The following is a 22,573-nucleotide window of genomic DNA, read 5'->3' as shown; positions in this document are numbered from 1 at the left end:
GCTGGTCTCTTCCATATTGTGCTGAAGTGACTTAACTGTCAGTTAAACCAATGACAGCTGATTTGACCTTTTTTCTGCATGTTGCCAAAACATCATTCATGAAACTTTGAGCTAATAATTTAAATGGTTTCATGCTCTAGGCTTTCCAGATTTTATAATCAAAGATATGTCTGGAGAATACAATTGTTCAGGTTAATCCAAAACCGTCCTTGGGAAAACTGATATGGTAAGGGTTGGTGGAAGAGTTCAAATTGTGTCAAGCTTTTTTTTTTTTTCCCCAGAAATAAATTTGGTTTATAGCATCTTGAAAAATTTTAGTGACAAATAATAAAATCATGAACTTATTTTTTTATCTACCCTTCTAGCCCAGGAATGCTTATTTCAGTCTTTCAGTTAATAAACTTAAGTGGCTCAAGTGTTGGTGCTCCAAACCCTACCTTTGGGTAAAGAACTTTGCTAATATTTTTCTGATGATACTGCATTTCAGCTTTTGCTTTCATTAACTCACTCATATTCCTGCTTTAATAGTATCTAATACTTTCCTTCATTGTTAATATTTAATGTCCAATTTTTTTTTACTTCATTCTTTTATTTAAGGAAAAATAATTTTAAAAAAGAATCCTTATCCAACTTTCACTACAGCATTTGGCATTTTCAGGATGTGAAAAAAGATATATTGACTGCAGTAATGAGGACATTCAGCTCACAGTTGTATTTTAGCTTCTGTGCCAGTAACAGAGAGCAAAAGAGGAATACATTCTTTCTGAAGAGGCAGCTGTTACTTAGGCAGCATGGCAAAGGCAGGTCAATGCCTTTTCTTCATCATTGCACATAAAAGCAGTGGCATTTCAGAAGAATCTTTAACTTATCTCCATTCTCGAGACATTTTACTAGTTTGTTATAGAGTTTATTTAAAAAAGAGTAACATGAACCAGCTAGTGGTATGTCTTGCCTCCAAATTTGTTTTACCAGTGTTTCCTCAGAGAAAGTAGGCACAGCTGTTACAAGACTGCATCCTACCATGGGAATTAAACTGCCTCTTATATCTCCATATTGTGTAGCTTTTCAAACTGGAGCTGTTTCCACATTGAAGGAAACAGTGTGACTAAATATATACTGTAACATTTGAGTATGACATGAGACATTCCTTGCCTGCCTTGTATTTTAAGTCTTTGTAGTCTTTGAGGATGATTCAAAAAGAAGGAATTCTGATCAAAATGCTGGTCCCTCTGGCTGACTAGTTATCCTTGATAGACATAGATTGTTTGCCAAGGCAGCAAGGAAATCATGTGGGAAAGTCATTCTCTTCGACCTACAGTCCCCTTGAAATGATTGAATAGTAGTACATTGTTCAAGATGCACTAGATTACAACATTATAAAATGTAAGTATTCTTAGACATAGAGTGAAAAAATAAAGTATAAATGTGCATTCATGAAAGTGGATTGAGAAATTAGAGAGTAGTTTCTTTTTTTAAAGAATGAAATTCTTACTTCAAACATATGAACACCTTCTCATTGTAGAGGCTCTAGAACTATAGGTCATTGCATAAGATATGGGGGTTAGTATGTTTTGTGTACAAGTTGGCAAATATAGTACCAGACAAAAAGAAGTCTTAAGCAGTTCAGGAAACAGATGGTTTAGATGGGTTTAATGTATTTTTCTTCTTTCTTTCCAGTGATTAGCAAGACATTCCAACAGAAATATGTAGATGTTCTCTAATTTTCACTAAACAGTGTGTAATTTTATCATCCAGAAGGAGATATTGAAGTTGTAAATAATTCATCTCTGAATTTCCAGATTAAAAGGGTTCAGTTCAAACCAGGGTTCAGTTCCAAACTAGATGCTGCTGAGTTTTATAATAAGCCATAGATCTCATTGGCTATTCTCCATAAATTACATTTTTAGATCCTAGAAACTAATATGGAAGTCACAGCATTTTTAGATTGGGGAACTGATCTACTGCATTCTACTACAAACTACTCTTTATCATTTAAAGCTGATGGAGGACTCTAAATGAATTCAGAATACTTAACAGAGGAGATACCTATAATTTAAAATGCTTGTTTTTATCTTTGCTGCTTTTCCATTGAATCTGTGCTGCTTCTGTGCAACTGTTTTCCACTGTAGAAACTCCATCCTGCTGCCTTGCTTCTCGTGAGCGTATTTACAAAACTAGTGATGTAGCTGGGCCTGCCTCTGCTATTTCATCTCTCTCTCACAAACTGAAGGGTGGGTATGCATGCCAACATAGCAAGGTTATTCAAATTTTTACATCCAAAATGTTGTCTTCTTTTTTTTCTCCTTCCATTCATTTGCATTTCATTCATTTAATAAAATAATGTTTTTTGAAAACAAATGTTCAGTTCTGGTATTTGTTGGAAGCTCATTCGATATAACCATTCAGTGTTGCTTTCCTGAGTTGCAACAACTCCATGATAGACAGTCTAGCTGCCTCTTTCTGCTTTGTAAACAGGAAAGTGACGTTAGTCTAATTTAATAACACCTGTTTTCAAACAACATGCAAACAAAGTATGTAAGAGGGAAGGAGGGGGAAATCTGGGGGTTTTTTGCTATGTTATGCAATTTTTCATTTGGGCATTTTTCTTTTTTTGTACTGATAGTCTAGAATGCCAATTAGGATTATTTACCTGTATATGTGCAAAACCAAACCTTTGTTTTTAAAATACAAGACTTTTTTTGTTACTGGAAGCAACTGCTAGGCTATACCTTTTATAAGGAGTTTTATTCTAGAATGTTTTCCTGATTGTTATGCACTAATTGTGCGTGTACTTTTTTTTTTGATACGTTGCTGAATGGTTTGAAGTTTTTTATGTCCTCCAAAAAGATTATTGTCATATTTTCACTTTTTTAATCTGTTCTATGAGGCATTCTTTAAAAAGTTCTATCTAAAGTATTTTCTCATCTGGCAGACCTTGAATTAATTTTTTTATTTGTTTCTGGGAAAAATGTGTATAAAAATAATTATAATTTGCATTTTGGAATTTATTGATCACAAAATAAACATCTCAAAATGGCTCATCAGTAAAACTGGTGTAGAACTCAGCTGGCATGTGTGAAATGCTTGGACTGATACTTAAGAAACTTTTTGTTTTTTTCTTTTAGCAAGAACAATCATTTTATAAACCACAATGTACCATGCTATTTCTTTCCTTCCTCTTCCCTGCCCCAAGTCAAAAATAATTATAGAACTCATAAGAAAAAAGACAGATTAGACTCTCAAAATTGATTAGAATGGTATTTGAGATATTATTATATTCTACATTTGGTATATTATTCCTGAATAGAGACACAGTATGTCTTCTGTGCCTGGAGAAGTGTGAACTCCTACCATGACCTGGGAAGGCAGGAGAGTTGCCTAACCTTCAATTTTGTTTAATATTGTGACATAATTCATTCCCTTCACTTTTTCGTGTTGCTGTTCATTTTAGTATAAGGTACTTAAATATGGGGATAGCAAATTAGTAAGAATCAGTTTGTAGCCCAAGGTATCATCTGGGTTGCTAAATTTTGCTCAAAAACTTTTCTTTTTTTTGGATTGTGAAAGGTAGTAGTATGAAAAAACTGCATCTATATATTTTCTACCATAGGGGTAAGTCTTTGTGATTTAGAACTGCATGAAGTTGGCTCAAATCCCCAGATGCATAAGAAACTGAACACTGATTTCACACCTCCTAAGTAAATACTGAAGGTACTAGGAAAAGATGACCGCCTATCCCCTGTTCCCATTAGAAATCAAGGCACAAATTAGCAGATTTTCTCTGATTAATTGAAATTTTATTTTTTGACAAATAGTTGCTTCCTAAAAATACACCCAGACAAGTGGAAATGACCTTTTGATATCTAGAAAAGTAAAATAATCCTAAGTACTGTGTCCTAAATCTACAAGCTTTACTAGGGAAATCTTTTCATGCTTAACTAATGAAAACCCATTCAGATCAGAAAGATTTAAATCTGTGTTCAAAACTTTGCAGTGTAAGGCTTTGTGGAGAAACAGCTATATTAACTGTTGAATTGCTTGCCAGTAATTTCAACATTGCTTGTATTAATTTTTGTATGGACTTATATTCAGTTACCTATAGTTTTTATAGTTCTGCAGATTAATATATGTACAGAGTCAATGTGCATATGACCAATAAAGTAGTGCATGAAAATAAGAGAACATCATTGACCAGAGTTGGTGGTTTAGCTTAGTGGTTGAGAAAAGTGGGTTTGTTGGTTTTGGGGTTTCTTAAATGGGTTGTGTTTTGGTAACAGAACATGGAAAGTTTGTGGTCTTGAATAGGTGGATGCCTCAGATTATCAGTCTGAATAGTTTAAGCAGTCTTGCCCAATTTACCTTATAACTGTGTTTACTTCCTACAATTCCTGACTTTTGAGCATTAAAAAAAATAAATCTGGTAATAGATTTGGTGTCTATGCAAGTCTCTTGTTGCAGTCAGGCTGACACACATGTAGATAATAAATAAATAATCCCTGGTTTATGTTGCAACTGTCATAAATTGAGTTAACTCCTGGCATTTTACCTAAAGGTGTAAATTGTGCTTCCTTTACTAGTGTTTTGTGGAAACAGTGAACTGTGCCTTTCGATAGCTCCATAGTTGTGTTTTCTTTGTAAATATTTCCTAACACTTGTTTATATGTATCTTTAGGAAAAGAAATGTATTGAAAATATTCTGGGTGAAAAAAGATCCTGTCATGTTTCCTTTCATTTTTATGTGAACAGAAGCATGTGTTTGATCTTTATCTTGTGTTCAGGTCTTTAGTCCTTGTTTTTTACTATTCAAGGTATCACTGTAAACATAACCATTCAATTATAAAATATACTGCACAGGTGACCGAATGAATTTCACAGGAGCTGCTAGACCGGTTTCTCCAGCTGGAAAGACAGACACGCCGTCGAAGCACAGAGCTGACTGCAGGTCACCCAAACTTGATGTGCGAATGAACAGAGCTGTTGCTGACCAGAAGAAACCCAGAAATACAGAAGGCTTATCTGCCAGTGAGTGTCTTATCCTGAAATCAGATGCTGCAAAGCTGCGGTCAGACTCGCACAGCAGGTCTTTGTCGCCAAATCATAACACTTTGCAAACACTAAAAACTGATGGGAGAACAACAACTGGACTGAGAGCCGAATCTCCAGGGCCAGGAACCCGGTCATCTTCTCCAAAGACAAAGACGCTTACAGCTGTTAGATCTGGTGCTAGTTCTCCACGATCCTCATCACCCCATGACAAAACTCTACCTCAGAAACCTTCATCCCCTGTAAAAACAAAGCTTGATCCTCCTCGAGAACGCTCCAAATCAGATTCCTACACATTAGATCCAGACACCCTTCGCAAAAAGAAAGTGCCACTAACAGAACCCTTAAGGGGGAGGTCCACTTCACCTAAACCAAAAATTATTGCAAAAGATGGAAAACCTGTTACAGAAACTGAAAATAGAGCTCCTTCCCCTCATGTCGTACAAGAAAATCTTCACAGTGAGGTAGTTGAAGTATGTACTTCAAGTACTTTAAAGACTGACAGCATTACAGATACCACCTGTGAGGACAACACTGAATTCAGAAGTCTGGACGATGGTTCTAATAAAGTTCATTTCAGCATAGGCAAAGCACCACTGAAGGATGAGCAAGACATGAGAGCATCTCCAAAAGTGAGCCGTAAATGTGCTGGTAGACACACAAGACCCAAAAAGGAAAAATCCAACTTTCTTTTCAAAGGAGATGGCTCCAAGCCCATAGAGCCTGCCAAGCAAGCAATGTCACCTTCTGTTGCAGAATGTGCTAGAGCTGTATTTGCTGCATTTCTTTGGCATGAAGGAATAGTTCATGATGCTATGGCATGCTCATCTTTTTTGAAGTTTAATCCAGAACTGTCCAAAGAGCATGCGCCCATACGAAGCAGTCTTACTCAACAGCCTGCAGAGGAAAAAGAAACGAAGTTGAAAAATAGACATTCATTGGAAATATCATCTGCTCTTAACATGTTCAACATCTCACCTCATGGACCAGATATATCTAAAATGGGTAGCATCAATAAGAACAAAGTCCTCTCAATGTTAAAAGAACCACCTCTGCATGAAAAGTGTGAGGATGGAAAAACTGAAACTACCTCCTTTGAAACATCCGGTCATCACACAATAAAATCCAAGTCTCCTCTTCCATTAACACTGCAGCACTTAGTAGCTTTCTGGGAAGATATTTCTTTAGCAACTATTAAAGCAGCTTCCCAAAACATGATTTTTCCAAGTCCTGGTTCTTGTGCAGTGTTAAAGAAGAAGGAAAGTGACAAAGATAACAAGAAAGCTAAGAAAGAGAAAAAGAAAAAGGAAAAGGTTGAGACTAGACCAAGGGGAAATCTTTTTGGTGAAATGGCCCAGCTTGCAGTGGGAGGACCTGAAAAAGACACCATCTGTGAGTTGTGTGGAGAATCCCATCCATATCCAGTGACTTACCACATGAGACAAGCTCATCCAGGTAAGATTCCGTATTTAATTCCCATGTCAATCTAGAAAGTGTATTTCACACACATGTTCTGGTATTAGTTACTGTTATGAAAATGAGTCAGACTACCTTGTCTATTAGTGTAAGACCCCAGGCTCACCTCACGAGCTCATTAGGGGGGTTTTACGTCAGAAAAGTATAAGGCCCCAAACCCACCTGATGGATTTATTAAGGGGGCCTTCAGTTCTTTTGTCCCTTAAGGCTGCACGTAGGAAAAATGCTACAACATTTTCAAGGGGTCATAATAACACACTTGTACTGGCAGACTTTGGAAGATAAGGAAACTTGGAAAAAGTGTAAAGCATACAGTCAACATAAAGCATTTCATAAAGGACTGGCTTAGGAAATTTCAACCCAACAAGAAAAGTGAATAAGGAGAAGTAGTAGTAAAGGGGGGAAGAGGGGAGAGGAGGGGATGGAGAGAGTGTTGTTTTGAGCCAGTAATAATTTTTTTCCAGACTCTCACAATTATATACACTAAATTAAAATTTATACTTACATAAAGACTATTTACACATCTTTGTATGTGATTTCAAGTAGTTCTGGATCTAAACTTTCAAATACGCCAAATAACATTGTTCGAACCATGGTCAAAATAATGTTCTGACCTTACAGTAGCTCCCCAGAAACATACCATTTTTTTACACCTTAGGACTTGAAACTGTACTGGGAAAATTGAAAATAAAATAAAAAATTAGATTGGTCATTTGGAGTTTCTACTTGGCCAAAAGTTTTTTGTTACTGTTTTACTCTCAGTAGTAGAAAACTTTTATTTATCTGCTGTGTCAGTACTGGGTATCAAGGACTTAATATTTGGTATGCTTTCTGGTATGTATGGTTTTTTTAGCTCTGTATGCAAAGTTAAAGCAAAATTTCTATTCAGCAATTATCGGTTCCCTGAATCTTTCTGAGAAATGCTAATCAGCAAAGGAATACACTCCATTCCCTCTTAAGCTTTGTTAGCTAAGAAGTAAGGTTTTCATGTTTATTAAATCACAGATAATGTTGGCTAACTTATAATACTGACCAACTATTTGAATAGGGAGCTGTTGATGCTTTGGACAATTTCCTAATAAAAACTTGAAAACTTTATTATTTCATAATAAAAACTTAAAAACTTGAAAACATGGACAAAAACATTGTTTTGTAACCAATTCAGACATACAGAAAAGTAGAAAATTAGGCCAGAAGACAAGTATCTTCCTACCCCCTCTTCATCCCTCTCCTACAGTAATAGAAGATATAATAGTAACCCTTCTTTTGAAATAACTTGTTTTTCACTCTTTCCTCAACATAGGTTGTGGCCGTTACGCAGGTGGCCAAGGTTACAACAGCATTGGGCACTTCTGTGGAGGATGGGCTGGCAATTGTGGCGATGGTGGAATTGGAGGAAGCACTTGGTATTTGGTTTGCGATCGATGCAGAGAAAAATATCTCCGTGAAAAGCAAGCAGCAGCAAGAGAGAAGGTATTTTCAGCTGGTTTTCATATGTTTAGATATTTTGTCTCCTTAATAGTGCTGTGTTCACAACTTGAAAATAAGGTTAGGCCAGTTTAAAAAATTTGGAATTTCATAACTTTGAAAGGTTTTGGAATATCCTCTTATGCTATTGTTAGGTTTAAGATGATAAGATGGAAATTTTGCCAACTTCCAAACTTCCAATCAGATTTCTTTTCTTCAGATGATAGTGTTTTCAAATTTATGATTTTATTTTTTTATCCCACTATAACTGCAGCATTGAATGTAATACCTAATTTTTTTAAATATTTGTCAGTTTATTTAACTTTGAATTGTTATATTTGTTTACTGAAATGAGTGCTGTTTTAACTTTGTGTTTATAGTTTCTTTAATGATCTTAATAATCCAGAACATTGGATACAAGATGCCACTAGAGCAATTTTTAATGGGAATAGTATGAAAGGTGGTGTTCTTATACTGGTGTTCCAGGACTAATTTCAAATTCTTGCTTAAAGTATACAAATAAGTTGAGGTTCTAAGGTAAGCAGAACAATGCTAATTAAACTTTATTTTTTTAACTAAATTTGTTGAAACTTTGTGCACACAAAATTAATCCTGAGGCAGTTGTCAAAGCTATCAGCTTTTTATTAAATGTTTGCTAAGTTTTAAAAATAAAAGTGCATTTTGTCATAGAAAATATTTTACAACAGATTGAGTATAAGCTATATTATCAGATTTTCCTGTGGTGAAGTATAGTTTAATTATATGGTTTTTAACTTTATCTAGATTAAACAATCTAGGAGAAAACCAATGCAAGTTAAGACACCTCGTGCCTTGCCAACTATGGAAGCTCATCAAGTGATCAAAGCAAATGCGCTCTATTTACTGTCGCTGAGTAGTGCTGCTGAGCCTAGTATCCTCTGCTATCACCCTGCAAAAGCATTCCAATCTCAACTTCCCAGTCTCAAAGAAGGAATTTCTGAAGACTTTCCCATTAAAATGCCATGTCTCTATCTACAGACTTTAGCAAGGTGATTAAAGGAAGTGTATGAGTACTGACTTTATTACTCACCTATGTATAGTGTTGAATAAAAATGTGTGTATAAATTAAATGAAAACTTATATAGAAAAATATGTATTTTCCTAATCCTTTATGATATTTATTCTTCTGTCTCTTAATCAATGATCTTTTTCAATCTCATAAATTGTATTTTCTCATAATGTCAAATATACCCTAAGTAGTTTTTCAGTGCTAAATATTTTTTAACAACAGTTTAGTTTCTGTCCAAAGAATTTAGAATTTCCCAAAGAGTTTTACTTAGTGTGTTAGTAGCAGACATATATGCTACTTTTTCCTCTTCACAGTTAAAAATAGTAAGAAGGAAACCAGACGACTTGGGCTTTCTTGGTACTTTTAAGTAGATTTCACTGTAGTGTGTCATGTTTATGTTGGATAGACGTTTGGACCTAAAATACATTCTGGAAATACCTAAAAAAATACTAAAAGATAGTAAAGGGTGATCCCCACTCCCTCTTGCTTGAAAATGCCATTGTATTTTCCAGTACCACTTTTAAGTCACAACTAGCTTAAAAGCATTAGTACGCAAGGAGTAAATGAATAGTGTTGCCTAACTAAATGTATTGGTGAAGGACTTTTGTGTATGTGTGTTTCAGGAACTTGTAATCCTTAATCCTAATTTAAAAATCTAATTTGATTTAGGCATCATCATGAAAATTTTGTTGGGTACCAGGATGACAACCTCTTCCAGGATGAGATGAGATACTTGCGCTCAACTTCAGTACCTGCACCGTATATCTCAGTTACTCCTGATGCAAGTCCTAATGTCTTTGAAGAACCAGAGAGTAACATGAAATCTATGCCCCCAAGGTATTTCCTTATAATTCTGGGTACTACATACAAGTGTTAAAGCATTAGGATTACACCAATTAAAAAAAAAAGGAAAACATTGCTGCAGTTAAGTAGCTAAAGTATCAGATCAGCAGAGATCAGTCTCTGAAATGGCAACAAAAAAACCAAAAGGATATGAAGCTGTAGTTAGAAAAATATCTTCAGGGAATCATAACTTATCGGTATATTTTCAACCATTAGCAATGGTATATATTTGATTATGCGAATATGCAAATCACAATTGCAACTTTTAACTGTACTGCAAACCAATTGCTTCTCTCTAGAAAGGTCCTGGGTTTACAACCTAAATATGAAAAAATTTTGTTCAGTTGATAAGGACTCTTAGCATACCTCAGGGGAATTTATCCATAGTTTTTACTCCAGGCTTGCTTGTCTTCTAGAGACAATTTTTTCAGAATCTCCAAAACTTTAGAAGTGATCTAAAGATCAATAATCCAAGGACCAAAGCTGTTGCAAACTCTTTGAAAATGTAGTTGCTTTTTTCACTGTATATCTATTCTTTACCACAACTGACTGAATGTATATTAATGGACTTCTTGAAAGAAGTGGCTATTGTTCTCCATTCAGAATTTCATTCTGAAGGGAAGTTTTAATGGAAAGAAATTTCATTACTTTACAGTTTTCAGAGCAAATGTTTCTGCTTCCTTCTGTGTGGAAGTTAAAATATCACTGAAAAAATTGCAACTTAATGCTATCTAGGACCAAGAGTGCTAGATGGTTTCTGTCAGGTTAAGCCACTTGCTAAGTTTACTGTGATCTAATTCAAGCAGTTACAGAAATTTTTGTTTTGCTAGGCTAAAAAAGGCTCTTACTGTTAATAATAGTCTAGAATCAACTTAGATGCTTAGTGTTTTCAGATGTCGGTGATTCCTCATATTATAGTGAGGATGTAATGAAGAGAAGACTTGCTTTTAATCTGTTTTTATTTCAATCTGTTATATTTTATACTGACTGCAAAAACAGTTTATTGGAATACTACAATCTACAATGTAGTCTTTTCAGAAATAGAACTTTTCTAACAAAACTCCTTAAGAGTGCTTCGTATTGGTATATTCCTTTATTAAAACTGTGGACACCATGGTCTCCTGAGGCCTATAGGGACAGCATAAGCTGGGAGTTCTTCTGCAGACTGTAAGAAGTCCATGGAAGGTAAGGAGTAAAACATGTCAGAGGTATAGCCATAGCAATTGAAAATTGACTTTAAGGCTAGTGATGTTAGAAACTATATACTTCACATAAAGTTCTAAATTTCAGTTGGCTTGCATATTAAAAATTCACTCCATAGATGTTTTCATGTGCATTCTCAGGATAAGTTTGGTCTGAAACTTCAATTCAGGCATGATCTGTGTGTTTGTATCTCTCTAAAAAAAAAAAACCTAAATTCTTGGAATCTACCATGTACGTCATTACATTTGTTTATAAAGCACTTGCATGCTTTTTCACCATGTGTAATTCTAATACATATTCCTTCTTTTTCAGCATTTAAATAGTTATTAGGTGCATAAGACAAACTTTCATGCAGTATAGCATTGTCATTATGAAATGCATGTATCCTTATTTAATATTTATGTGTAATTCAGATAATACTCTATATATTTGTTAATGAGTGTATCACTTATTTCTTTGTAGTTTGGAAACCAGTCCAATAACAGATACAGATCTTGCAAAGCGCACAGTCTTTCAAAGATCATATTCAGTTGTTGCATCAGAATATGACAAACAGCACTCAATTTTGCCAGCACGTGTAAAGGCAATCCCTAGGAGACGAGTCAACAGTGGAGATGCAGGTAAGAGCACAGACATCAGAAGCAGGGAAAAATTATTCAAGTATTTGCAGTTCTTCTTGGAAACTGTAGACAAATATATTTTTTTAAATAAATACATGTAGTGGTTTTTATTTCTAGTTATTAATAAACATTAGCTGTTTGTTAGTCGGCACAGGATTAGCCTGAAATCAGCTCAGGAATTACTGATTTTGAAATTTGTGGTGAATCTTTTGTGCTTGATTTAAAAGTGAAGGTGGTATTTTGTTTCTCAGTTGAAGCACCATTTTTCCACATTGCTTTTTTTAATGCAATTTTCTCATGGAAAAAATACATCAATTCTAAAAGTGCTTTATTGCTTTTCTTTTTTACTGTGACTATAAAATTGAAATGTGCAAAGAATCTAATGTGTGTATATTTTTATGCTTTTGAATAGAAGTGGGGTCCTCTCTCCTGAGACATCCATCTCCTGAACTTTCTCGGTTAATCTCCGCCCACAGCTCTCTTTCCAAAGGAGAGAGAAATTTCCAGTGGCCAGTATTGGCATTTGTAATCCAGCATCATGATCTGGAAGGACTTGAAATAGCAATGAAACAAGCCTTACGGAAATCTGCTTGCCGAGTCTTTGCCATGGAGGTATTAATGTACTAATGGACCTTGTATGATTAAAATAAGATGGTTGTAAATTCTTTCTTGGAACTTTTTTTTAAGATTATGCTATGTCCCCTGTAATACAGTTGTCATTTTAGTAAACTGTTACAGCTACAGAGCAATGTGTCTTACTTGAAGACCTTTGCATTATTATTTGCCTGTCCAAAAGCATCAGTGCACCTTCATACATAAATGGTTTAAGAAATGGTTTTACTTCAGTAGGTTTGCTTAACCAATTGATAACACCTTGTATGTAATTTATTTTAGGCTTTCAACTGGCTTCTTTGTAATGTCATTCAAACAACTTCTCTTCATGATATTTTATGGCATTTTGTGGCTTCCCTGACTCCTGCACCTGTAGAGCCAGAAGAAGAAGAGGATGAAGAAAATAAGTCAAATAAAGAAAATGCAGAACAAGTAAGTAATGTTCAGCATTCCTTTCCTATCTGTTGATTTTGTAGGCAAATTAGAAATATTTTTATGTGGGGAAAAAAAAAAATCCTTAATCCTCTCTCTGTGAAACAGAAGCTTAAATTGTAATTGAACTCATTTTGTAGACATAGATAAATTAATTTTTCTTCTAAATCATCAGATTTTTTTGTGCTGATGAATTGCATAGTCTTTTAATGCATTATTGTTATGGGAAATAAAAAAGAAAAAAAGCACAAGTACTTGGTTAATCCAGTAACAAAAAAATGTACAGATTGCTTTTTATTTTTCCTTTACCCTACAATGAGAGGAAAGAAAAGAGAAAATATTTTTCAGAGAAGCTTTGTGATTTGGTCTACTGTCTTTCAGTGCTCTAAGAAAAGTCCACAGTTAATAATGAAAATGTATAGTTAATTTGCATAATTCTTTATACATGTGTATATATATAAATAATTATATATATACGTAATTTTATGTACACTGAACATAGTTAATGTAGTGATTTAAGGAAAAATCTATAGTTAGTTATGTAAAATAGTATAGTCTTAACATACCATGCTTCCAAAAGGTATCATACAATCTCTTCTAAACTTAGCTCTGATTTAAAACATTACCATGTCCTCAAAGAATAGCTCAAAAGAAATCATGCTAGTACTGTTAGTAAGTCAGGGTTATCTTTATCACTTCAAGTCTAATCCAGTTTTGAAATGAGATGTTCTGAAATTAGCCTTTGCAGCATTGTAATCTGGTACACTGCTGTAATTGTTTACAAAGCAACTATAATCTTGGCCTAAATTTCATGTGGGATATCAGCTTTTCTCTGTTAGCGTATCAACATGCAGATTTATAATTCTATTTACCTATTTTCAAGTCTGCCAAATTCTTGTATGCATACATTATATCTGATTTGCAATAGCTCTGTGTAGTGTATTTTGAATGTTGTTTCTCGGTTTCGCTCCAGCAGTTTTCTGCCTTGTAGTAATTTCAACTGCTACACCAAAAGCACTGCTAGAGCGAGGGAAGTGTGGTCCCACTGGTCCTTATGCTGGTCAGCCTCAAAAATAAGAACCTTTACTATATAAAAGAATAAGTAGTGTCCCATCTGTAGTCTGGATAATTATTGACTGAAAGATAAAAGACATTAGAAAGGAATGTTAGAATATGCCACTTCTGCTCTGGTGGGAATGCTGCTGTTTCTTTGATACAGTGAAGAGGGAATTTAAAAATACTCCTTGGTCAAATGGCTAAAATGAATAGTTTTATGGCATATAACAAAATGACAACAGTTTTCAGCTAATTGTTAAATATCACTCAGGTGATGTGTATTCAGATCACAACATCCTCCTTCAGTAGTCTGATCAAATGATTAAAATGCCCATGTAAATATATGTACACAATGTAATAAATCCAAAATGGTTAGGTGCTTTTCCACTACCAGCATTCATTTCCTTATGTGAAATATTTTTACATATTCTTTTAATGTCCTGGGAGATGGAGATAAATTCCAGTGATGGATTCTTTTAAATTGGGGGATGGGGATCTAGAACTATAAACGATTGAACGCATAAGATGTAGGTTCAAAGGCAACGTCCTTGCTAAAGCAAAACAAAATGCAAGAATTACTAAGCAGCAGAGGAGATGGTGCAAACAGGATGCTACCTGTGTAGACAGGATCCTTGGGGAAGAGGGGAATACCCAGGCTTTGAAGAATTGATAATATTTAGTTTAGCGTTCAGTTTCATACTTCATACACTGAGTGTGCTCTACCATGTTACACTCTCCAGCAAAATACAGAGCAATGTCTGGTTTGATGATTCTTCCCTAGGTAAGCATGTGCCGAAAATCACTTTCAAATAATACCACAGCATTTCTAGCTATTCAAGCAGTTGAGATCCATGGGAAATCTACTTGAAATAGACAACTTAATACATAGACAACTTAAAGGGTTTAAAATAACAGGTTTGAATCTGGCTTTGGATTGTCAGGATGTTGGGTCTGTGCAGCTGGTTTCTGTGATTCAAACAGGATCAGATTTTCTTGTAAAAAGAAGCAGGGGGAAACAGTTTGTATCTTTCATAAATGAGTCTTTCCATGCCTTCTCAAATGGCATATCATGATCAGAAGCTAGTTTGCTTTCTCTGCTACTCTTCCCCAGAACACAGCTTGCTCTGCTACTGCCCTCGTACCCACTGCTCAGTGGAACTTGTCTCTCAATCCACAGCTGTTCTGATGCTTGCTTAAGAATTATTATTTTCACAGCTCTAATGAAGTGCAGCAATTAATAACCTTAGCTTAGTTATCAAATTTGTTATGACTGGGTCTTGCTGCTCAAAAAAGTTGTTTTTAACAGCTGGAATATGTTATTTTTTTCTAGTTTCTCAAATTATTGCAGTGTAATATTTCACATCTTTAAATCATAAAAAGTAAGTGGTAGCATACAGTATCCTTCCCAAATTCTCTGTTTGAGGTTCATGTATAACTTACTGTAAAAATTCTCTGACAGGAACTGCTCTGAGTTCATCTTCGTTACAGATTGTTGCAGTTACTCTTAAACCAAATACCATAAATGTTTTTATTTACTTCACCTTTTTTTTTTCCTGAAAAGTCTGCTAATAACATAAAAAATTGCTTTGCATCATAGGAAAAAGACACAAGAGTATGTGAGCATCCTCTGTCAGATATAGTGATTGCCGGCGAAGCAGCTCACCCCTTACCGCACACTTTTCATCGCCTTCTTCAGACAATCTCTGATCTTATGATGTCTCTTCCCAGTGGTAGTGCATTACAGCAAATGGCCTTAAGGTAAGCACAAATTCAAGAAAATTCTTAAAAGGCTGGAAATATTGTAGCATTATAGAAAAAAAGATTTTGCAAGGTAGATAGAAAGCTTGTGCAAAAAGGAGCATATCTATCCTTACCATTAGGAAAAGTATACATAGAAGACACATGTATGTGTTTATACATATAAATAATAGTTTAAAAGACATGTAGAGAAATGTATTTGCTCTTGAATTCTCTACAGTGTCCACTGTGGAAAAGAAAACATATTACTGAATAACATGGTAGTATCTGTGTGTATGTGCATGGTAGCGTAATGCCTTTTGCTCAGAAATCTGTCACCTGAATAGTATCTTTAAACTGTTAGAAATTTTTTCTGTGTATCTTGTCTCAAAGACAAAAATCGAATAGTAATGGTTGCATTTACTGTTAAAATTCTAAGAAAATTTTATTCCTGCCTACCTCAAATGATGCGTAGAAAAACTTAAGGTCCTGCAAAATTTGAAGTTAAAGGTTTATAGAAAATATTTTGAGAAGCAAAAATGTAATTAATAGTTTCACTGGTAGGTTATGTCTTTGAATAATATTTATAATTTCAAAGTCCACTAAATGTGTTTACAGGTGCTGGAGTCTCAAATTCAAACAATCTGATCACCAGTTCCTGCACCAGAGCAATGTTTTTCATCATATCAACAATATTTTGTCTAAATCTGATGATGGAGATAGCGAAGAGAGTTTTAGTATCAGCGTTCAGTCTGGTTTTGAAGTCATGAATCAGGCAAGTATTACACCTCCCTCTCAGAAGCAGAGATCATTTATGAAGAACATGTACTTCCTGTGATGATTCTGTTTGAATTAAAAGTTGCTTATTACAATGTCATATTTCCTTGAATGTATCTCAGTTTGGAATCTTGTTGCTGATATTTACACTCTCATGTTTAGCTTTAGAGATTCAAATAATGACCCTTAACCTGTGTATCACTCAAACCTAAATTTTGGAGCAGTGCTTTTGAGTGCTGATTTACAAGTGAAGTGTTTGGGGAGTGTCTTGTACTCTGTTTGTGTCATTGATTTAGGTAATTTTTTAAATGCTGTCTACTTTCAGTTCGTATTTGCTTATATATTTTTTTCTTCTGTTATTCCAAGGAGCACAAATCAATACTTCTGGTTAATATCTTTAAATTGTTTTCTTCCATCTATTAATACATTTAGGCATTTGCTAATATATTCAGCTCTTAGCTATTAATATTTCCCTTGATTTAATGGACTAAATAACTTAAACCAATAAATGACAAATTTCTTGGAGAGCATATTCCTCAGAACAGAAGTGTCTGTATGGTTTTAAAAATTGTAAATAATGCCTGTATCTGGCCTTACTTTCAGCTGTTCTAAGTATTTTCATGTGTTTTCACAGGAACTGTGTATAGTGGTTTGTCTAAAAGACCTAACCAGCATTGTTGACATTAAAACATCAAGCCGACCTGCCATGATTGGTAGTTTAACGGATGGGTCTACAGAAACATTCTGGGAATCAGGAGATGAGGATAAAAACAAAACTAAAAACATCACAATTAACTGTGTAAAAGGAATCAATGCACGTTATGTTTGTGTTCATGTAGACAATTCCAGAGATCTTGGGGTAAGAGGAAAATGAAATTAAATGTCTGTCGTTGAAGTCCAAGTTGTATATATTTATCAATCAAGAACCACTGTTATCTTTGTCAAGTTCAGTTGGTAATTCTAATTCATAAGCTCACATTTCAAAGTAGTTTCTAAATCCTTTAATTTTTAAAGCAGTAACTGTTATGATCTGTCTGATTTTGCAGTCTGTATGAGTTTGCAGTTGCGTGAACTTGAAACTGGAAAACTTAATTAATTGACGTCTTCAATATCAGATGCATTTTCACGCATTTAATAATTTTAAGTTTTTATCACTTTTAAATTTTTGGTGGGGGAATGAAACCACTTCTCTCTTTTATTACATACACTCTTAATACAGGATTGATTAGAACTGTCCTCAGTTGAAGTGTTTCATTCTTATTTTGGTTGTCTGTTGTAGAACAAAGTGACTTCAATGACCTTCCTAACTGGCAAGGCAGTAGAAGATCTCTGCAGAATAAAGCAGGTAAACATTTTAACAGTTGACACAGGAAAACTGCTGTCATTTTTTGGCTGTACATAGCAGAGATTTTTCTAAGCAAATAGTTTCCACTTCTTGTGGTAGATAAATTACTTTACAAATATCAGGCATCAAAATAATTCTTGGAAAATACTGCATTAATAATGATAGAATTCAGCCATGTATACTGAATATTGATCAAGCTTTTACTCTGACTTCCAGTAGTAACACTGCATATATTTCATCATATATGAAATAGATGATTCTTATAGCATTATTTATGTTCATTTTTTAAAACAATATGTATTTTAAAACAAGCTTAATTTGTTACAGTTCGTCTCTCTTTTTTACAATTCTTAAGTCTTGCATGTCTTGATAAGGATAGCAGACATTGACTTTCACAGAGGTACAATTTCTCTGACAGGGGTTTATGTGAATAGGGATGAAATAACTACTGAAAATTGTGTGTTGTATTTTCAGTTAAATTATGGTGACTTTTTTTTCTTTCTTAATTAAGGTAGTGAGCAAATACTAGTTCTAAGAGTTGAGTTTTCTTAACATGTGAACTCATGCTTTGAGGATAAAAGGGATAGGTTGACCACTGTTTCTAATAAGCTTTAAAGACAAAAAAGAAATGGCTATATATAATTTTTTTAAGTTTGAGACTTTTTTTTTAATCTGAATTCAAAAGATTGAATATTTTTATAATTAGACAGAAGTCTTACTGCTCAGGATGAAAATTTCATTGCAAGCATTGTATTTGTTGCAGTGATACATGATGGGTTTGTTTTAGAGGTAGGTGACTTTTTGTTTGACGTAACATCAGTTCCCATCTTTATATTCCTCTTTAATAGGTAGACTTGGATTCAAGACATATTGGCTGGGTAACAAGTGAACTTCCTGGGGGTGACAATCACATCATCAAAATTGAATTGAAGGGTCCAGAGAACACACTGAGAGTTCGACAAGTGAAAATTCTTGGATGGAAAGATGGTGAAAGCATTAAAATAGCAGGCCAGATTTCTGCAAGTGTCGCTCAACAAAGAAACTGTGAATCTGAGACACTGCGAGTATTCCGACTTATAACATCCCAGGTGGGATTTTAATGATGCATTATACAGTGAAAGTTACTACATATTGTAGACTTTCAGTGCTTTATGTTTTAATGTAAAATGCCACAGCTGCATCGGTTTGTCTTTGAGATATGCTAATTGTCATTGTCTTTCTTCAGGTATTTGGAAAACTCATCTCTGGAGATGCTGAGCCAACCCCAGAACAAGAAGAAAAAGCATTACTGTCTTCCCCAGAAGGAGAAGAAAAAGTACACAATGTATTTATTTGTGTTCTATCAATAATACTTTGCTGAAAAAATGATCCAGGATGATTTTCATTATTTATCCCATTTCTCATGCATAATTTTTAGATCAAAACAGAAGTAAAATGCCACAATTGCTTATTTTTAAAATGTTATAATGGATCTTTTTATGAATAAATTATAATTGAGGGATATGCATTTAATGCAAACATCGTAGTAATGGTGGCACAAATTTTGCCTACAATTACAGAAGTACTTAGCACCTGTAGTAGTGGTCAACCTGAAAGTCCTTGCCTATTATCTTGTGCCTCAATAGGGGCTCCATTGATCTTTAGAAAAAAAGAATATGAGGAAACCCCACTACTATCCTTTCACCTGCTATACTTCTCTGTCTTCCAGCAAGGATTAGTTTAAGAAGTGTTCCTGAAAGGGTTACTGTATATGGACTGTCCTGTTTAATAGCCAAAATTGGACTGCCCTTAATGAAAGTAATTTCCTTTTTCAGATGATAGGTAATTTTGATCTACCCAGTACCTTGTGGCAATAAGTTCTACAACTGGATTATACAGTTGTAAAAGTGTATTTTTCTCACATCAGCTGTGTGATAACTTGGTTGTGTGTTCCCTGTTTCTTTTATTATGAAACATACAAACTGAAAAATATATTCTGTGCAGTGCTTTACAAAGACTTAATCACTGATTTTATTAACCTACACGAAGGGGCTGAATCTCAGATAATTATACTCCACTTGTTTTGCTTATTATTTATTTCATTTCATGCTCAAATTCCTCTTGAGGAGGTATTTATTAACCATAGTTAAATTGATCTTGCTTACATATCTTATTTTTCTGTAACAAAAAGCTCAAACTTTTAAAACAGTTTGTTGATACATTCCATGTTAATTGCTACAGTAATTATGAAATGTTCTTGAAACTTTTGATCTGATTAAATATGCTTTTTATGAAGGCAACATCAGATGCAGATCTGAAGGAGCACATGGTAGGGATCATATTCAGCCGGAGCAAACTGACAAATTTGCAGAAACAGGTTTGTTCATTTTGAAATTATTTGAGGATTAAATATTTGTGCCTTGTAATAAATATGCTCATTTTCAGGGAATATAGAACCATTTATTTGGTACTTCCAATTCTTCTGTTCTTTATGAACACATTTTAGTTTACATTTTAAATAGTATGTGTGTTTATTCTATATGTAAAATCTGCAGAAATTAACACTGAGAAAATTCATTTTAATTGGATAAAACCTCTTACCCTATTAGACTCAATTCTAAAAGTTTTAGAATTGAGTTTTAAATGGTACTTCCTCATATTTACCAGTAGTAATAGCATAGTAGTAGAGCTTCACAAGGTGAGGTTCAGTGACAAGAGTTTAGATGCTTAGTTTGTACATGTTTTCTCCCCATCTCTATCATCAGAAAGTACTTAGATTTGATAAAATTTAATCCTAAAAAGGTAACCAGTGCATACATTCTTAAATTACTCTTTTTTCTAATCAGTGAAATTTTGGGGTTGGGGGTTTTTTTAGCTTGTCTGGGTTTTTTTCTAACATAAAGCAGTAGTTAGAGTATATTTTCTTTGGAATACTGAATTCTTTTAAATATACCAAATAAGCATCTTTGATATTATCTTTACTATACCTATAATAAGACAAACATTGCCATAAAGATTTTTCACAATAATAAAAGAGCTATTAATTAATTTTGAAATTTGTTAGGTTAGTAAGTTAAGCAGAATCTACTCTTTTGTCACTGAGCAAACTTTAAAATCTCTTAAAAATTATTTTTAACATGCTATTGGTAAAATGAAAACATTATTTCTACAGTTTTTAAGCTTCCTTAGTAATAAACAAATCAAGAGACTTAAGTATTTTAATAAGTCATTTTATTTTGGGGGTATTGAGTAAATGTATTTTATAGGGATTTTTTATGCGGGTTTTTTGGTGGTTTTTTTAACCTGAATTCTAGGTAAAAAATAAACTAAAAGGCAGGAACTAAAATAAAAAGAAAATAATTTCAGTTAAATTTTCCAGAATGAAGATGAGTGAATTCAGTATTAAATCTAAATCTTAATTCTGAAGAATTTTATCTGGTCTTTACTTTATGCTTAAATGCAAATTTTCTTCTTCATTTGAATTTATGTTAAAAAGTAATTTAAGCACAGGCAAAATTTCACAGGTTTTCCATTTTAGCTGTAGTCGTGAAGGTGCCTAAAACACAATCACTTTCACTTTCTAAAAGTTTTTAGAGTTATTATGTATTTGGTTTCTGTTTGGATAGGTATGTGCCCATATAGTCCAGGCCATCCGAATGGAAGCCACGCGTGTGCGTGAGGAATGGGAGCACGCCATCTCCAGCAAGGAGAATGCCAACTCACAGCCCAACGATGAAGATGCCTCTTCTGACGCCTATTGCTTTGAGCTGCTCTCCATGGTTCTGGCACTGAGCGGCTCCAATGTGGGCCGGCAGTATCTGGCTCAGCAGCTGACTCTGCTCCAGGATCTCTTTTCGTTGCTACACACTGCTTCCCCCAGGGTGCAGAGACAGGTGAGTGCCAACTGCTCCTTGTTTATCTTGGTATTCCTAGAAAAATGTCTTTAGAATCCTAAAATTGTGTGCGTGATAGTATAACGTGTGCTTGAACTCATTCTTCTTATTAAATATTCCACATAGGGAATAACTGTAAATAATTTTGTTACCACAATAATGAGGAGAGGACTTGTAAAAATTTCTGAATATGTAAAAAAAATTAATACAGAATTTCTTTTTGGAATTTAAGTGTCAGGTTTTAGGTTGGTTTTCCAGTTTTTGAATGGGGTTAAACAGTTTCATGTGTTTGACATATAAATACATATATATTCCAGCACCACCACAATTTGACTGTATGAAACTATTTGTAGGAAGCACAAACAGTGCTGAAGACAATGAAGGCTACAGTTATGAAATTAAAACAACAATTAACTTTTGAGCAAGTTTGTAATGCTTTGTCTCCAGGAGGTAGAACTGAGGTGTAGGAACCCAAAATTGCTTAATTAAGTCATCATGAACCTAAAGCAGCAAACTGAAATGCCTTAAACTAATATTGCCCTTCACCTTTCTTGTCCTTATTCTGAAGGATTTTGAATAGGACAGGGTAAAGTGCTTTTTCAAACCATACATCAAAAGGACATGTGGTTTGCTTGGCAGGGGTTGTTGCTGAAATTGAGTAGGATGCACAAGAGCAGTTAGTAATTTCGTATGTCCTAATGGGTGGGGATCTTTTACATAAGCATGCATCTTTTGTTTGGGAGTGCTGTTGCAAAGGATTCTTCAGTCAATCTGAACTTCACAGTATTCAGTGAATCTTACTTCACAGTAGCCCAATTGGTCATGTTTAAAACAGTTTCATCCATGTCTAGGTATGTATGTTTGGTTTGTCAGAAATTTGCTTTCTGCTGCAATGACTAAGAATTCTCTTTTTTAAGATGAAAGTTCAGATTCTAAAGTTTGCACTGTCTTATGACTGTGGTACTACTTAAATTTTTACCAGTGTTTTGTAGTACATTCCAAAAAAAAGACTTAAAGTTCATTAATTGCATTTGTCTATTTA

General features: G+C 34.3%; 1 protein-coding gene across 1 annotated transcript in view; it reads left to right on the top strand.

Moving 5' to 3' along the window:
* Window positions 1-22,573, top strand: part of MYCBP2 (MYC binding protein 2) — a 155,987-nt gene that overhangs the window by 116,559 nt on the left and 16,855 nt on the right. Inside the window, exons 57-71 of the mRNA XM_018070965.1 lie at window positions 4,855-6,498; window positions 7,823-7,992; window positions 8,770-9,014; window positions 9,704-9,871; window positions 11,543-11,700; window positions 12,113-12,312; window positions 12,595-12,744; window positions 15,398-15,558; window positions 16,156-16,312; window positions 16,949-17,173; window positions 17,594-17,659; window positions 18,508-18,747; window positions 18,885-18,974; window positions 19,935-20,015; window positions 21,265-21,531. Coding sequence (XP_017926454.1) covers window positions 4,855-6,498; window positions 7,823-7,992; window positions 8,770-9,014; window positions 9,704-9,871; window positions 11,543-11,700; window positions 12,113-12,312; window positions 12,595-12,744; window positions 15,398-15,558; window positions 16,156-16,312; window positions 16,949-17,173; window positions 17,594-17,659; window positions 18,508-18,747; window positions 18,885-18,974; window positions 19,935-20,015; window positions 21,265-21,531 — 4,022 coding nt within the window. The remainder of the gene's footprint in view (window positions 1-4,854; window positions 6,499-7,822; window positions 7,993-8,769; window positions 9,015-9,703; window positions 9,872-11,542; window positions 11,701-12,112; window positions 12,313-12,594; window positions 12,745-15,397; window positions 15,559-16,155; window positions 16,313-16,948; window positions 17,174-17,593; window positions 17,660-18,507; window positions 18,748-18,884; window positions 18,975-19,934; window positions 20,016-21,264; window positions 21,532-22,573) is intronic.

The sequence above is a fragment of the Manacus vitellinus genome, unplaced genomic scaffold, assembly GCF_001715985.3.
Source record: "Manacus vitellinus isolate BGI_N305 unplaced genomic scaffold, ASM171598v3 scaffold_2_pilon, whole genome shotgun sequence".
Taxonomy (NCBI): Eukaryota; Metazoa; Chordata; class Aves; order Passeriformes; family Pipridae; genus Manacus; species Manacus vitellinus.
This window is presented reverse-complemented; position numbering and strand designations above follow the sequence as displayed.